The following is an 18,854-nucleotide window of genomic DNA, read 5'->3' as shown; positions in this document are numbered from 1 at the left end:
AAAATCCGCTTCATAACTGGAGGATTAAAGATGATAGTTCTTAGCAGCATATGTAAAGTAGTTTCTTAAACAATTAATATATATTCTTTTCTTTTTTGCAATGGAAAAACACCAAGTTCTTACTGGAACTCAATCAACAGAAGTTCAAGCGGTTCTTGAGGATACTGAATAACCTTTACGCAAACCTAGACATAAGTACCAATTAGTCATAACTTCCTTGGTCTCCAGCTGATGTTTACATTGTATGAAGTCTTAGCTCTCCTCCTTGAGGCATGGAGGAAGATCTTAAGTTTTGTTTTCCACATTCCACATTTGTGAAAATGTTCTGGCTAGCTCCCTGGTCTATGCCAGTCCTAGTTTTTAGACATGTTGACCACTTCCATAGAAGTTTTAAATTGTCTCGGAGCTCTGCTTTAGGATGTTTTTGTGAATGTCTGATAATTCTTAATGTGGAAGAGAGTCCTTTGTGAAGTGCACAATTTGAACTGAAATAGTAAAAACAATGCAGCATTTTATCTGTAATTGAAAAAGTATTCTCTTATAAAACACAATAGTGGGAAGGGTGATTCCTGTTGAAGGAAGATTTAATTGTCTTTTTTAAAAAACCTTTCGTCGTAGGCTATTTTGTTCAGAGCTATCACCTTTTGCATTTAGCTGTACATTTCTTGTTCTGGGTATACTGTCCCTGGTCATTTGACTTGGTTGACTTGGATAAGTGGTAGAGGCCAGATAGCGTGAACAAGGGAAGGCTTAGATTCAGCTCACTCTTCTACACCCAGGACCAAATGTGAAGTTGCCTAATATTTGGTGTGTAATCAATTGCTGCTTTTTGAGAATGTCAGTCTAGTAGACATTGTGAAGTACTCCTGCAAGCATGCTACTGATTTTATTTGATTCTAACATTTTGTCTGCCAAGATCTTTTCTTGTTTCCCTTAGATCTTCTAGTGATCTTGCCAGTGTTTGGCCTTGTAGTGCAGACTTCGCTCTAGATGGGACGGGGGTGGTGGTGGATAGTTTTGCCTGATCTCAGTTTTATCTGGCAGCTTTGTAGACCTTAGTAGGTTAACAGCTGCACATTCAACTTATCCTTGTCCAATGACAGCATACACAGAATCAGTTGCCTTGTCTGCTCCTGACGACTCAACGTGTGTTCTCTCTCTGAGAAAGATATGACAAATCCAGGGAGATTTGTCATATCTTTCTTAAAGCACTAATGCTGGCTTGCTGTCAGTTCAAGGTAAGCATGACTTCCATTCTTTCCAAATCCTCCCTGCATCTTTCTGAATTATGCCCTACATGTCAGGGTCGCAGCCTAGGTGTAATCTTCTGACCTAGTGTGCCCTCTTTACCCATGGCTATTCCAGTGCCTTGTTCTGCTAGCTGCTACTGCAACTGATGCAAGCTTTGCTTTGTTCTCTGTAATGCAAAGCTTTATTGGCTTTCTAGCTTGATAGAGAAATATGTAGACTTGTGTGTATCATTATTCTTGCACTGCATGTCTGTCCATTGGTTGCGAAACCAAACACACACCTGCTTTTGCTAACCACAACATTGCTGGTTCTATATATTCTATATATGTTTAATAGTCTTTGGTGGGATTTGTAGCATCCAATGCCTGTGAATTCCTCCAATTAGCTGTGTGAAAGAACTACTGCTTTGGGGTTATGATGGAAAGCAATAGTGCACATGTGAGTGGTTGCCTAGTAACTGCCTGCATGATTAATTCTACCCTTGTGTGATTATGCCTCCCCTATCCTGTGGGCATGAAGCAGGCTCTAAACTGCGAAGTCACAGCCAGGGTGGCAACTCAGGAATGAGGCTTGCTTTTGTTGGCAATTTTTCCTGGGTCACCTTTAGTCTAAAAGTTGCATTGTACTAATTATTAGCATAGGGAGAAGTTTATATTTCCTGTATTTTTCCACCTTTTTATGGTGAGTCTTGGATTATCTTTGTTTTAACTGGCCATTATGATATAAAGTGGAGATCACTGATATGGGGTAAAATGAATTCCCTTTCACCATATACAGTGGTACCTTGGGTTACATACACTTCAGGTTACAGACTCCGCTAACCCAGAAATATTACCTCGGGTTAAGATCTTTGCTTCAGGATGAGAACAGAAATCGTGCAGCCGCGGCGCAGCAGCAGCAGGAGGCCCCATTAGCTAAAGTGGTGCTTCAGGTTAAGAACAGTTTCAGGTTAAGAACAGACCTCCAGAACGAATTAAGTTCTTAACCCGAGGTAACACTGTATATTCGCCCCGTGGAAACTTTTCCATTTCTCAAAATGCATTTTTAATAAAAAATAATGTCTCTCATGAATGGATACTATATTTGTCAATTTGAAGGGTAGTTTTAAACTTGTAATTATGTTGCTCCAGAAGACTATTGCTAAGAAACAAGGTGAGAAATGGACTAGTATCTGCCCTAGTTGGGAGAGGGAGGGAGTGGATTTACTTCCTCATTTCTTCAGAACAGCTGATGAACCCAATTGCTGCATTTCTAAGAGGGTTCTGGGCATGCACACCTAAGTCAGCTAGTGGATATGTCCTTAGTGAATTCTGCTGTTCCTTTCCACCAGGGTAAACTTGGCAGTTTGTTCCTACCCATTTAACTGTTGAAGCCCTGATCTTAAGTGGCACAGGCAACTTTCTTTCTCTAGCTGTTTGTGTTACCTAAACTACTATTTCCAACAGACCGGATGATTTCCAGTTCAATATTCCTCTTACCTGAGTAGCATTGATGAGATTTTTCTTTCTGGCTCTTGACACAATGGATCCCTAATTCTTTTTTTTGGGGGGGGGGTTCATATTGCTAAGCTGCTGCAGTGTACTTTTGCCTTTGTAGACTTTTGGATTAAATTTGGCCCCCAAGAATTGCCAGTCTTTAAAATACAGTTTAGAACATTTGAAAAGGGATATGTGTAGATTGGGGTAGCCAACATGATACCCTCCTGTTATTGGACTACAGCTCCCATCATGCCTGATCATGGACTGGTTGATGGGAGTAGTAGTCCAACAGCATATGGAGGGCACCATGTTGGCTATCTTGGGATAGGTAACCAAAGAAGAAACATCTGCATTAAAGTAGTGATCTGTCTTACTGTAGACTTGCTCCTTGTTTCTACATGGACCCCATTTGGATGATTGGAAACTTATTCACCTAGGCATCTTTATTCCCAATAGGATGCTTCGTTGCTGTTTTCGGCTCTCCCCATTCCCCAGAAGTCAGTTTAAAATATGCTCTGCAATATTTTTAATATTATAAGCACCATCCATCTGTTTCCGTCTTTGGTTTCCAGTGAAGCCCATTCCAGTACAGGGCCAGCTTATCCCAATATGTTGTTCCCTAGTGCCTGACAAATCCAAACCCTTCCAGCAAACACCGCCATTTAATCCATGCAGCTTTACCTGTCTGGCTGGCCATGCAAGTGGAACAGCAGGGATTTAAAACAAGAGTTTACTTGGAGGGTTTGCATTTAAACTTCCTACCTGCCATTCTCAATTTTGCTTCTTTGGCTGGGCAGGAAAGAAGTGCCTTTGAGCTGAAATCATACTGGTTCTAAAGGGTAGTGGGGAAAGGAAACGAAGCAGGAGCATAATCCCAAATGTCTGTGAAAAGGATATGTCAGATGGGGGAGCATAGTTAACTAAAATGACACAGGACCGTCCTTCGAAGAAGGATAAACGTGTTTGTGTAGTTCACAGAACCGCACATTTCTAGCTACCTTAAGATTTTTTAAAAAATATATTGAATAATATATATATATATTGAGAATATAATGTATATTTTGTTTAGTAATAATGTTACTTGTCGCTGAGAGATATAACTTGTGTCGTTATATTTCTTAACATAATGTGTCATTTCATGGATAACGCTTCTGTTTGTGGCCTGTGTGGGTTTCCTGATGGGACACAGCTCATACGTTTTAATATGTTATTTAAGAACTGGTAACAAGTACCGTAGTTCTACTTCATCTGTAAACAGTGTTCTTATACATCTGTATTAGCCTCAACAACCTGCCCTGACACTTTAAAGGAGATGTCATTTTAAAAAACAAAACAAAAAAACCCTTCAGTTTTGGCTTCTTACCACTTGATGGCAGTGAAGGAGCTAATGTTGCCAGGAAAGGTTCAGGGTAGGATGCTATTATGAATAACAAAATGGGAGGTACAAAGGAAGTTTCTGACACTTTGATATTATTCCCATTTCCAGGCAATTTTGCAAGTGTCAGTAGTGGAGCAAAAGCCTCTAGATGGAGCTTCAGCACTTCCTAAAGGGGGGAAGAGAGCTTGCCAAGCCTCCTTCAGGGGAATGCTACCTAGTCTGCTTTTAAAACTTGTATCAAACTTAATTTCTCTTCTTCGTGTATATAGAATGCGTCCTGTAATGATAAAAGCTGTTCGTTCACCTAGAAGCTGCATAGTTAGTCTGCCTTTCAATATAAACTCCTAAGGTGCAGAGCAAATATCAAACTAACTGAAGGATATAATAAGCAGGAAGAGTACATGCAACAGCTAATAAAACCAAGTAGATATGTTGACCAATAAAAAGCTTGTCTAAATAAGCTGGTCTCTAAAGCCTCAACAGGTCATGGGATTTGGGGGGGGGTGATGAGGGAGAGAGATAAGAACAAGGTAGGTAGATTCAAGTGGTTAAATGTCCAAATTATAAGGAGAGATGTTGCATTTCTGGAAATAGTAAATTGAATTATTGTGGCTCTGACGATCATTTCCATGGAAAATCCAGGGGCACCTTACTACTTTGTAAAAGTTCTGCTCCCTCCCCCTGTATTACTTTGAGGCTCACTGCTTTTCTTTTCTTCTGTAACTTGGGGGCCACCACTGAAAGAGCCCTTTCTTTGGTGGCTGTCAACCTGGCAGTTTCCACCTATTATCACAGGGTGAGAATAGACTCTGGCCTTTTGTACAGTAGGTTATATTCCAGCCTCTCAAAAGTCAGAGGTTTCTGTTCCTCTCTACCTCTCTCCATCCTACATCTAGCCATGAAAGAAAGAAAGAGGTGTCATCCCAGTTCAGTGATGCATTTCAGCCTAGCAAAGGGGAGGGGCAGGACTCATGAAGGCTTGTGACTAGAGACTTGGCCTTGGGAGCCAGAATGGAGGACCTGAGGTTTCCCACTCCTGTTCCATCAAAAGGTGATCTGTGCTAGATCCTGGCGTGGAAAGATACATATGGGGGAAGGTATTCCCTCAATATATGACTGTTCTAAACTCAAAACTATGTGTAGTCTCCAATGCACAAAATCTGTTTTAGAGCCATTCTTCACAGCTAAAAAATCATCAAAGTGTGTCGTTAGATAGCTATCTATTTAATTGATGGTTTTTCCTCCCTGAATTATTTTGTGAGGGAAGGCAATGAAAGGATTCGTCAGTTTAGAAGCTGTCAGTGACATGGGTTTTGGGGAAAAGTTTCCTATATGAATTAGGGTAATTTTAGGGAAATGTTAGGAGTATTAATGGGAACTTTTATCTGATACCCTAGAGAACGATCTAGTTTAACATGTTTGTTGTACTAAAAGCTTTGAAACTGCAAAGCATGCCTAATTCCATTTGACATCCATTCATTGTTACTAACGAACATATGATATTGAAAGTTTTTGTGGAAAAATAAAGCACTGGAAAACTTTCAGCTCCACATCCTTGAGTACTGTACTAAAAGGCATTGGGTGAATAAAAGTTGGTGACTGCAAGGGAAAATTTGCTTAATGCTTTAGGAAAATGTTAACCCCTTTTGCATTTTTAAAATGTGGGTTTTACCTTTCTACAGTAGGCAAGTTTATTCACATTAAGCAAACAAGAAGTGTTATTGGAGTTCAATGGCACAGATGAAAACAATCAAGGAGGGTTTATCTGGCCTCATGACACACCCCAAGCCAAACACCCTCCTGAGCTACACCCCTCAAACAGCAAAATATTTGGGAACACTTGCTAGGTCAGTGATATTAGGTAATGTGGAAGAGTGTGTTAGCATACAGAAGCCCCCAAGCATTGGCCTTGTGTGATATTTGAGAGCCTTTCTGCAGTCTTCCCCACCGCGGTTCCCTCAGGATGTTTTGTGCCATAGCTCCTACCAGACCAAGGCAGGATGGCTGGTGGTCAGAGATTATGGGAATTGTAGTCTCAAACAACTGACAGCCACTAGGTTGGGGAAGGCTGTTCTATTGCAGCAGTGGTCAACTTTGCATCCTGATGGTCAGTAAGGCAAGAACGATTGTTACAGTTTTTGGCAACAAGAAATAATACTCTGAGAATTATTGAGTTCCATTGGCTTTGCGAGTCTCCATGGATGTTGGTCCATGCCAGCAAGGGAATTGCACTGTCCAGAAGATTTTATTTATTTATATTTATTTATTACTTTTATGAAAGCTCACAGGGCATAAAAATGCAAAATGGAAACACACAAAAAATAACAACAAAACCCAAAGATGAGACTATGGTAGCTATTACTCCAAGAATGACAATGTTTTAGACTGGTGCAAAACACTGAAGCAGTCAGTGCAATTTAAACTCATAGTTGTAAGTAACAGAATATGAATTCCAGTCATGAAGTGGAGTGCCTCTTCTCTTGCTTTCTGCACCTGTCTTGCACTAGTCAATTTTATTCCAATGGTCTTTCTAGAAAAGTTGCATTCTTTAAGAAGAGCATGTAACTAATTTTAATTTATAGTGGGCTTTTGGCTGTTTCCTGGGTTGCCCTGCAGGCTATTTCAGCCCATGTGTAACAACTCTGTGAAAGAAGATCACAATACTACTTGCTTAGCTGATGCTGTATAAATTGTCACCCTAAATCAAAACTGTTCAGAGATTTATGACCATGAAATACTTGGTGGTGCTAAATTTAGTGGTGGAATGGGTAGCACTAACTTCGGGGCGTGTGTGTGTGTAATGTGTAACAGAACTGGTTGTGCAAGTATAGAAAGCTAAAACATATAGACTGGTTTTCTGTTTTGTTAAAAAATAATTCAAAGTCATGTACGGATTGGAAAACTGATTAAAAGAGTACATAAAAATAAAATCAACAGCAGGAAAACAAGTGGAGCAGCAAAAGATCAAGCAGCAATTATCAGAGCCAGACTTTAACAGCCTTGCCAATAATTGGCTGGAAAAGCTTTCCTGGAAAAAATAGATTTTCCTATCTGTCACTGACTTTAGGAAACGGCACTTAGACCTGACAAGAAATAAGTGACTGTACCCACAGTTGGCCTAATAAAAATGTTGCTGTACTATATGGCTACACTGGTGTTGGTATTTGCTGGCATAACTACAGCCAGTAGAATACGGCCAAAATGTGGGTGGAAATTTACATGTTACCTCTGCAGTGTGGGAGAGAATCAGCCTGCTAAGGTACCAAATAAATCACCCATCAGATGAAAGCATAAAGTGTACAGAAGTGTTGGTAACTTTTAAAAAAGAAATCTGACACTACTTTGAACCACCTAACTCCGCAGTTTGGAAAATCTGTGTGGAAATAGGGAGCTACTGGTACGATTTGTGATGAAGGACCTAAGTGGGTGGGTGTTTTTATGAAAGGGAACAAAACAGTCATTCTCCTGGCTTGCATAGCCACTTTCTCTTCTCTATATTATAGATGAACTCTGCTGAACTGTAGCTACTATGTTCACTGGGGTGGTTTTTTTTTAAGTTTAATGAAAGGAGCTTGGGTGTTTGTGTGAATGCTACTAGAGGCTAGGGGACTGAGCTACAAGTCAGGAAGTCTTTGGTTTGAATCTCATCTCTGCCATTAACTTGCCATATCTTCTTAGGTAAGCCAAACTTCCTGTCAGGCTTCAGTCCATTCTCAGTCACCCATCTATATAGAGATTTTTCAAGTGTTTGCAATGCTTCACCTGTAAGGATTATAACCAGATGATACAAAACCCTGTGAGGAATGTCAGTGTTTTCATCTTTGCAAACACTTGAAAGATCTCTATATAGAATATTGCCATTATTAAGGAAGTTATGTGTGTCTGATGCTCCTCCACCATGATATTTTAGTGCTCTTCTCCAGTGCAGTTCTGAACTGGGACAGTGGTTCTAGTGTTTGCATTGCATAGTTGCAGTGCCCACATTCTCGTTGGCTATCCCTGGATGTTGTCAGAGAAACAGGTTGGAGTTAAAATGGCTAGTTGGGAGAGAGTAGTTCTTTTTTTGTACATGCCTCTTGGGAAGCCATTTATCTTCATCTCTCAGTTATTTGGGAAATTCTGCTTGAGTGGAGAAACCTCCTAGATACTTTTTTTTTTTTAAAGAGAGAACGGGCTTGTGTGTTTTCTTTCATCAGACTTGGAGGCTTTGTGAGCCCAGGAGCATGGAGAGATGTACAAGTGTTCTTGGGTACAGAGGGCTCCATGCTTCGTATCTGGTGAATGTATTATCTGCTTGGACGAAACCTAGAAACACATTTAGTCAATAGATTTGTGCTGTGGGTTTGATGTAATAAAGCAGTTTCCAGAAATTACTTACTTAGTATTCTTACAATGTATGTCTTACTCATTTTTCTTTAAATATGTGTTTCCAAAATGCAAGCCATGTTCAATTATTGTGTGTATTGTGTTAAAATGAGGACTGATAGACACATGCCACATTCTAACACACCCAATTTAGAGAAATAAGAGTTCTGAACTAAAAGGGGAGAAATAACGCTGAGTTGTGAAACGTACAACTTGGTGCTGGCTAAAGGACTCCTGAAAACAATGTGTGTTTAGGCTGTAGAATACCTGGGACCCAGATGTTGAGCTCAGAGGGCATCTCTGCCTGAAGTAAAACAAGATCACAGGCATAGGTAAGACTTAGGTCTGAGTTCAGTGGTTTGCTAAATACATTCCTGGGGTGTGCAGAGAGATTGCTAAGAGAGTAGACATGACAATGACTAAAACTTGGCTTGTAGGGGGTCCAAAAGCGAGCCAGCATTATGAGGTTGTTAAAGTGAGGGAATGAAAGGGGATTAGGCAAAATCCAAATAGGTGTACTTGGGCATAGGGGAGCAGCTTCAAGAGAGAAAAGACCCCTGTAATGTAATGGGGAATGTTCTGGTAAGGGGTAGATTGGGCCATGTAAACAAACAAGGAGGACTCATCTGGAAGGTTTACCTTGTGGCTGGTGCGCTTGAATGGATTTAGCTATCAAGAACATTGACTATGGTGAGTGGCTTCCTGGCAAGTCATACTGCAGACGCTGTTGTTCTGTCTGGTGTGTAGTGTCGATGGAGGAAGCTTGTATCTCCTGGAGCTGTGGATGCAGCTGCTTTTAGATGCAAAACCTGCATCTGATGACCTTTTGTTTACCAGGCATTTTATCTTATTACTATTATTTCAACCTAGGTCCTTGGTGAGTCAGTCTGTGAACTTTCTGGTTCCTGATGACCTTACTGGCAAGAAGGTCAAGCACAGAGAAATTTACAAGACTGTACATAAGGTCAAGGTGTGTGGGGGGGTGTTGTTTCCCATGGTCCTTTGCTTTTGCCAAACCCATCTTCAGTTCACTGTACTTGGAGGTTAACAGTAAAAGCCTTGTAGCTGTGTGTACCAAATATATAGCTATATGATTATTTTAAATGGTTTCTTATATTGTGTTATAATTATTGCAACCTGTCCTGGAACCCTGGGGTGAAGGATGAGTAACTCATTGGATAGCCTGCTGTGATGTGTAAGAATGTCCATAACGTTTCTGAAGAGCAACAGTTAGTCACATGATGTTGACATATAGTGTAGCTGCTGTGAGAAAAGATGTCCCTTCAGAAACCTGAGTGGAAGGAGACCCAGAGAAGTGGAATGGCAGATATTCCTGTACAGCAGTTCAGTTTTGGAACTCCTCTGTGGCAAGTAGCAATTGGCTTTCCAGGAAGCAGATGGATGGTAAATAGCAAGGCTGCTCTATCTGCAGGCAACCATCCCACCTTGACCCCACCCCACCCCAGTTTTTGGAAAAGAAGGAGGACAGATTAAAAATGGCTCAGGGAGGCATTGGCCAGAGAGTATAGGTGGGGAAGTGTTTAGCATACTCCCCTACATTAATTCCCTTCCCATCCCACTTAACATTTTGTTGCAGCCGAAGTCCAATTTATTACCAAAAACATTTGGATGTTAACCACTGCAATGTGTAGAAGTGATTTTAAATTAGTCATAGTGGTGAGAAAGTGTTTGGGTTGTTTGTTTTGTTTTGTTTTTAAAGCAGGAAAATGACAGCATTGCAAATGGAACATGGGATATCCCCCACCCCAAATATTTATTTATGTAAAACTAGTAAATGAAATTAGTCTGCTATGATTAAAACAGATCGATAACATGAAATGCAGGCTTGATCGATGCTCACAGATAACAGAAACCTATTTTACAACAAAGTCTGGCTTTGTGTAGCAGCATGCACTTTAATCAGCAACATGATGAATGCTTGGCCACTTGGAAGGGATGTCGTTTACAAGGGTGGGGAGGAGAGGAAGGATGGAGAATCAGCAGTAAGTATGTTGATTACAAACCTGAAAGTAAATAGCAAAGGTACTTGTGAAAATCCCATTGCCAGCTTAGGCCGAAATGTGTAGCAGTCCCCTCTGTGCCTTGGCAATAGGCTGCTTTATGGAAGTGATGGTGATGCTGAAGATATCAGCCTAGTTCTCACTGATGTGGTAAATCTGTGCTTGGGCTATGCCACTTGAAGCTGCAGGTTAGGGGCTCACTTGATTGATTGATTGATTGATTGATTGAATGAATGAACCTACATACCCTGCCCCCTCCCAGAGAGAAAACTTGATATTGGGGGCAGGAGTGGGGGGGTGAGAGAGAGAGAGCTCACCCTCAGCCCTTCTCATTCACATCTACTTGCCTATTCCGCAAAGATGACATATTGCTTTTTTATGGAGCATTCAATCACAGGAGTCCTCACCTGCAGTCTGAAGTGGTAGGGCCCAGACAGATTTACCCTTAGTGAGAAATAGTCCTTAGACGTAACACCAAACCATATCAGAGTTGATTAGAATGCTGCCCTTCTGTACGCTTTGGATCAAGCAGTCACCATCAAGCTTGCCTTGTACATTATGCCCAGGGGACTGCTGAACTTCTGTGCCTACAGTCCACAGGGAGAAGCAGCTTCTTAGGGGAAAGGCATTTCTTGCTATCAGTTCTGGATTAGCTCCAGGATGCCTGTAGATTGAATAAGAACAGTTTTCTTTGAGCATTTAGCATACAGTCATGGCCATGCATACTGGAAAGAAAGTTCCTCTGGAAGAGAGATTCTAGGTTTTTTTGTTTTTACCATTATTTACTGAAAGCCATAAATGAAATTTAGTGTGGTGGTGTTGTTGTTTAACACCCCCCCCCCAATATAATCAAAATCTAGAGCCAAAATCCATCTTTTGTGGTTACTGGAATGACTCTAAGTTTCAATTTGACATGGTACATACTCTAAAAAGCTAGATTAGTGGAAACCTCTCCAAGGTCTGGGGTTATATGGAAGCAGTTTATATTTGCCTAGAGTACAATAATATAATTTAATAAATATGATAATTATTTTTTTAACAAATAATAGGTAGCAACACAACAATATTCTTACTGTAGAAACCAATTAGCTATTACAGCATTGACCTAACTTTGAGGCTGGTGTAGACAAATAACTGTTGCCTAAACAAGGCACCATGCTAAACATGAATCTTCACCCTCGCTGCCTTCTCCCTCCTTCTACATCCTCCCCCACCCCTTAGGGTTTAATCACAATTAAGTGACAGATGCTGAACACAATTTGTCCTAGTCTAATTGACTGCAAAGTCATGGTCAATATTGCATTGGCTAACTCAACTCCTCACAGCCATGTCCAAACATAATGAAATTGTGTTAGTGAGACATCTTGCTGAAGCTGGAGGTGGAGGTGCAGATTTCTAGCCCCCAAATTACTTAATTTACATATATAGCATGTTGGGTTTCTGTGTATAAATAAAGCCACTTTCCCCTTCATACTTGCATTCATAATTGTGTCTCCAGAGTGAACTAATTTTGCATCGTTTTCTCCTTTGCTGGATCTGAGGAGTAGACTCTTGAGTGAAAAGATGCACAACGTCTAACTTTAATTTTCTTTAGGTGATACAATTTCAATACCACAATAAGAAAAAAGGCCACACACTTTTGCACAAACAGGGTGTATTAGAATAATCAGAAAGGATGTTGAAATTAATTATCCTAAATATAACCTATATTCCTAAATTCTGTTGTTGTTGTTTTTGGTCAATTTCTTGATGAAATCTGATGGATGTTTTATCAGAGTGAAATTCCACTGTGTTTAAAAAAGGCTACTCCTCAGTAAGTGTGTTGTGGTTTACAGCTGCAAAATAGATTGGTGATTTCAGCAGGTGCTCATATCTTGCCTGTGAAAATGCAAAGATTTTGCCTTGATGATGATATCCTGAATCTTGTATAGTTAATAGTCTTTTCCTGCCTGCATCCCCTCCCCATTACTCAAAGCAGTGAAAAGGCCACTTCAAATATCATGCTTTTTCTACACAAAAAGCCCTTTGGTGTAAGAAAAAGCATGAGGCCTGCATGGAGACAGTCATGGGTGAGTTCAATGCCTCTGTTTCAAAGCCTCTGTGTTCTCACAGTACATGTAGCACGCATGTAGCAACACAGAAACGATTCCTCACACATGCAGCACGCTCCACCCGATTATTCCCTTCTGGCCTGAAATGTTTTGTGCTGAATTAGGCTTGTGCTGTAAATCTGTAATGAAAACAGTGCTTTGTGCTGAAGGTTTGACAGGCTAATTACAGTGCTGCTTTAATTGTCTTATTTTTGACTTCTTATAGTTTTAGAACCTCTTCCAGATTTGACCCACTACAATAGTTTGTGCAGATGTAGTTCTAGAGAATGATCTATGGGAGAGGATGCGATACCGGCATATATCCCTCTTTATTACTTTAATCCGAGATGAAATATCTCTCTGAAACCAAATCCTCATGCGTAGTTCACTTGACAAGACTTTCACTTTATACCAAGCAGTTTCTTAGGGGTTGTTAGGATACGTTTGTTTGAGGCTAGACTATTGTGGTGGTTATGTAAACGCTCAGTATACGTTGCCTTTGACATGTTGGCCATTAAACTAGTTGTTTTCAGGGTATATGTAATGATACTTTGTAATTTAGACACAGCTTTGTTCCTCTAGAGAAGAGGTAGGGATTAACTGTAACATCTTTTTTTTGCTGGGTGATCTTAGAAACCGAATTTACTTACGCATCTGTGCAATTAATACAAAACACCCGAGCTTCATTTTTTAAATAATAATAATGAAAGTGAACTGAGATCAGGGCAGTGCTATTGTTTGGTTGCACTTCTGCAGTTTCCTTCTCATGAAATGCAAGCCGATGCTTCTGTGAGGAAAGCCCTCTTACGCAGACAAGCAGAAACAAAGGTTGCTTGAATTCTGCAAGAAATTAATAGAGATGTAATTTTAATATTAAGGGCACCACATTAGCTGAGGCCTTGCAACTTGTAAAAATGAGCGTAATAGCTGAAGAAAAAGGGAATATTTTCGAAGATACGCAGATGTATTAATTTTAATTTGTCCTTTTGATCTGTTAATTACCGCTGAAGATTTATTGACTAATTTTAAGGAAGCAAGTGTTTGAAAGTTTCTGGCAAATACTATCTTCTTGTAATGAGCACATGGCAGTGAAAGAAGTTAAGAGGAGAGCAAAATTAGATTGACTGATTGTTCAGTCATGTGGGCCTGGCTCGCTGCATATCCCGGCTGAAGAATGATTGCTCAAATTACATTGCCTCAGGTCCCCACACTTGGTTGGCTGTCTTCTCAGATCTTAACAAGGTTCTGGGAATTCATTTCTGACAAAGTTTGCTTTGTGTTTTTCAGGATGCTTCATCGGCAGACATTAGGAAAGCGTATCGCAAGCTTTCGCTAATATTGCACCCAGATAAGAATAAAGATGAAAATGCGGAAACCCAGTTTAGACAAGTAAGTGATGCACATACAAGCATTAAAATGTATCATGTGGTCATTAAAACCTTGAATAAATATAATTGTGATTGTGGGGTATTATTTTTTTGAAATGCTTAACCTGGGGAAGTTTGGAAGCTTTTGTTGCCACTTTACTATGGTCTAATGCTTTCAACTCCTACAGAAATTTAAAATGGGTAAAAAAAAACACACCACCATGTGCTGTCAGAAGTTAAACATACTTAGATAATGGGAATGCTTAGGGTTGGGAACAAGACTTTGTGGACTCCTTGACTCTGTTGTTGTTGTTTTATTATTATAGTGCCACAACCTGCATGTTTTGCATTGCAGTGGAAAAACATTTCATCAAACATGTTAATGTTTAATGTGTATAAAATTAAGCTTTACTCTGTGGGTGTATTTTTCAAAGGAGACCTAATATATGGTTTTTCAACAGTTGTTCACTTGGAATTTATTTGGAAATTATAATGAATACTAGTGAAACAGTAGAGCATGCTTTGAAAGTTGGATGATGATGATTTGTTTGTATCACAGAATAATTAAATTGCTACTATCTTGAACAGAAAATTACTGAAAACGGGGAAATATTTAGTTTACACAGAATGACCTGAACGTATTCTTTGATTCTAGGAACTGTTCTTCATTCTTACTTTTAAGAGTACAAAAAAGCCCAGTATACGTGCAGCATTGTGGCAAAATATTCTGGTTGCTGGTGTGCTGCTGTTTTTAGAAAAATAAAAGTATGCTTTCATTCTAGTTGGTGGCCATATATGAGGTTTTAAAGGATGAAGAGAGAAGGCATAGGTGAGTTTATTTTGTATATATTTCAAAGCAGAGTTTTTTTCCAGCTAAACTGAGTCAGGTTAGCCATAATTTTATAGGCTCTCTCATATGTGCTAGGTTCTAGCCTATGTTGATAAAAGAACCAGGTGATAACTTTATAATTTGTAATATAAATATGAGCTTATAGACTGCTAGCACATGCTTAGTGCAGCAGTTCATTCCCTTTAATTGTTAAGCTGATCCTCAGATTCTCCAACTATAGAGTAAGACCTGTGGATTTTCACTGTGGCCAGTGCAAACTGATTGTGGGTATTGCTGCTTTGCTCAAAACCTTTCAGTCTGAAAAGCCATCTTCCGTTTTTCAGGATCTCACCAAAAGTTGTGGACTTGGGTTATTTTCTCCATGGCTACTGTAGCATGTGTTGACTTTAAGACACACACACACACACTCTCTCTCTCTATATATATCTCACACACACACCTTTAAAAAACCTAAACGATACGACAAAAATAGGAATATTTGAAAAGGCTTTGTTATTGCATATTATTCAGACGCTTTTTTCCTTAAGTACAAAACATAAGTATTCATGTACCTGTGAGAAAATAATTTTACCAGGCATTTGCTTGTGCTTGGGTTGCTTTCCAGAGGACTGTTGTATTTTACTTTGGACTTGTGGTTTATTAGGATGCTCACTTTACTGTTAGTGACCCAGATATTTTGGCCAAAGAAAAGAAGGGCTTGCTGCCAGCAAATGAGTTCTGTTTAAAATATCTCTAGGTTTTCAATTCTCTGAGTAGTGATGCTGAAAGTTCTCCAGGAGGTTCTTGGCTTTGTGGAAACCTTGGCATGAGTCCAGGTCTCATAGTAGAGATTATCTACTTTCAGATAATCCTCTGTGTTGAAAGAGCCATGGAACAGTGTTCAGAGGAGTTTTGGAGATTCTGTGTATGGTTTTTACCCTGCCTCCCACTGCAGTCTTTCAGCTTGGAGTCATAGATCAAGGAAGTTTAGGAAGTTTAACAATAGGGGGTCAATGTCTGGTGTCAAATGGTTGCAAAAGGTATGAACTAGTTTAAATGCACCCCCCTACACTCACACTCACACACTCTTAATTTTTTTGATAGTGTTTATTTTGCATGCTCACTGTTCATGGCTTTAATACTAAATAACCTGTGTTTTTGTATGGGTTTATTTTTACACCCCCACCCAGTACATCTATGTACTTCCACAACCACACTGACCACAGCCATGAAATTAAATTATTTAGGGATTTCACATAATGTGTATATTGGAAATCATGTAATGAAATTATCTCAGAAATGTGTTTAATTGAATTGGTGCAAGCCTTCATCGCCTTGTGTAAAATGAGTTGCTGTAAACAATGATTTTTTTATGGTTATTCAGCTAAATGCCTAAAAATGGCTCGTGATGATCCTGAATGTTCCCTGACAGCAAGTATTCCCTTAAAAAAAATTTTTTTTAAGCCCAACAAATTCTGCTTTGAGACATCTCTTTCCAGGACTCTGCCTTTGGGAATTCTTGGCCGCTTGGATTACAGATTCAGTTGCAAAAACTGCACTAATAACAAATATAAAGGCTATTTCTCTTGCATTAAAATTCTTGTTTCCTCTTGATTAACAGTTATTTTAGGTGGGCTTTCCCCCCTTCCTTAAACCATGTGCTTACCAACTAATTACCAAATAATAAATTAGTTTCCCTTGGTTCTTCCTTCAGATTCATGTGCTCCAGGTTTGGTAGTCCCTGACTTTGTTTAACTGTGGGCAGATGCTCAATGGACCATCATCTCCTCCAAGCACTCAAGTTTCTCAGTCTTCCCTAGCAGGTTGTCAAAGCAATTTTCTCAGTATGTAGCAGCTCAGCCTAACTCCATCTACACGGCACTAAAAAATGTTTCAGATTTGCTCTTCTTTTTTAAAAGTCTCATACTGAACGTCAAGGCGGTGATTAAAATCAGCATGTTTTGTGCATACACCAGAATTTTCTTTTTGGAAGGGTTGTTTGTTCTGAAGCTGCCCACACAGAACCTCCAAACAGCTGTCCAGCCTCCCCCCAGCTCAGAAGTGATTTGAGTATGTGATGTGAAAGAAGTATAAAGAGACTGGAGTGAGGGCCGAATTTTTGTTTGAGTTTTCTTTTCAGCTCCTCTTGTGTCAAACCTTCAACCTGCTTTTTGAACTTGGGGGAGGCTAAACAGCAGTTTGAGGATGCTGTTTGTAGCAGGACCCACTGGGCTCTTCTTAAGATTTAATATCCTGCGCTTTGCTATGCTGAGTAGGCAAATGAGCAGGAGATGAAACAATATATGTAGCTTGATATTGGGAGCTACTCTTAATCCAGTTGCTTTAACTGTAATATTACAGAGTAAATATGTTGTTGCTTGTCTTTAATATGTAGTTGAAAATGGTTTCATTTCCAACAGATTCTTTTCTTCCATTAGATGATAGAAAATATAATCTGAACAGGCTGCTGGTGTTTTTGTTTTTAAAAAAGCGACCCTAATGACAGATCAACAGCTTATCAGTTTTAAAATCATACAGCTTTTCTATTTTAGAAAAGCGTTTTTAAATGCTTGTGGATAGATTACTGGAACCAGTAGTTGGGCATCAAAATAAGTGTTCTAACACCAAGGTTGAATCCTATAGCACCTTTTTCATAATGAAGAGGTTTCTACATGTACCATATGGAAAGTATATGATGCGAGTATATTTACATTATTATTATTTTTTGGCAACAACAGCAGGATGAAAGGGAGTGTTTTCTCCCCCTTTGAGCTTAGATTTTAAAACCTAATTTCTCTGCAGATATTAGATGGGAGTGAGTTCCACTGATTTTGCTGAAAGTTCCATTTAAATGTGCATAGATTCAGAATTTTGAGATTTTAAATAATTTAAGACTCTAAAGATATATGTTTGAAACAAGCCCATAAAAGTTGGGAATTCTGAAGCGTTGTGTTAAGCTAGCTAGATTATAGTGGCATTGCAGCATGCTGCATGAAGCTGAATATGGGTGGGCGAAATATATTTCTTTGTCCTCTTACAATTTCATCTTTACAGTTTACTTGAAGCTACAGTTGTGTTGTGGAATAAGCAACTAGTTTTGGTCTGTGGTTTTAATATCAAATTTCTGTTTTGAATATGAGAACTTATTTTTGGCTAGCTTTAACAATAACAACAAACACAGTGATCTCAGGTTTTACTTAATATACATTTCACAATAATAGTTATCTGATTGACATGTGTGCATTATAGACCTAGCTCTATGTTGCCCATATTTTGGAAGTGTGCAAAATCAGAGCATGAATAAGATGCAAAGAGGACATAAAGGCAGACTGCTTTGCGATTTCCTTATTTGCTTAATTCTTATGCATGCCTCTGAAAGTCCATCGTAGGTGATAAATTGATTTCTGCAAATAAGTACTTTAATGAATCATCTGTATGCTTCCTAATTAACTAATTTGCTAAATGTGAAAAACAAGATTTAAAATTATCAGAGGATTCTGAGTAACTTAAGGATCATTGTTCATATGCGGTCCTAAAAATTAAACAGACGTCTTAATTTTTAAATACAGTGCTCAATTACCATAGAAAGGAGTGATTTATTTTTTGACAGTATATATTCTAAAAAGTGGGTTATAATAGAAGCTATCTTCCCTTAAAATGGCCAGTCGTGTGAGCCATAATGTTCATTGATAGTAAAATCAATAGAGCATTGATTCTGGAACTAAATCCTTGGAGACTTTTGTTCAGAATAGCAGACGTAGCCTGGTAAATACAGAGTGTGTTTAGTGCATGAAATTTTCATGTGTAAGATCTGGACGCATATAGAACAGATTTTTAATATATTGTGAATTTAGGTGTGGATTATCAAGGTCTATGATAGTTCCAGAAGATAAATATTTAGCATTTCACCCCCTTATTAGTCCATAACCTTTAATGTCCGTCCCCCCATTCACTCACTGTTTGGTAGCAGTGATGGGGAGATGTTTTCGGTTTTAGTTTCAATAGTTTTAAAGGGGGGGATCTATTTCATGCAAGCACGCTCTGTTTCATGCAAGCACAATATATATTTTAAAAT

At 39.2% G+C, this 18,854-nt stretch overlaps 1 protein-coding gene across 1 annotated transcript in view; it reads left to right on the top strand.

Moving 5' to 3' along the window:
- DNAJC1 (DnaJ heat shock protein family (Hsp40) member C1) overlaps positions 1-18,854 on the top strand; it is a 73,709-nt gene that overhangs the window by 5,445 nt on the left and 49,410 nt on the right. The window contains exons 2-3 of the mRNA XM_081163226.1: positions 13,871-13,972; positions 14,733-14,779. Of these exons, the coding sequence (XP_081019352.1) occupies positions 13,871-13,972; positions 14,733-14,779 (149 nt within the window). The remainder of the gene's footprint in view (positions 1-13,870; positions 13,973-14,732; positions 14,780-18,854) is intronic.

This window comes from Podarcis bocagei, assembly GCF_964188305.1.
Source record: "Podarcis bocagei genome assembly, chromosome: 12".
Taxonomy (NCBI): Eukaryota; Metazoa; Chordata; class Lepidosauria; order Squamata; family Lacertidae; genus Podarcis; species Podarcis bocagei.
The sequence above is the reverse complement of the archived record's forward strand: the minus strand, read 5'-3'. Positions and strand labels throughout refer to the sequence as shown.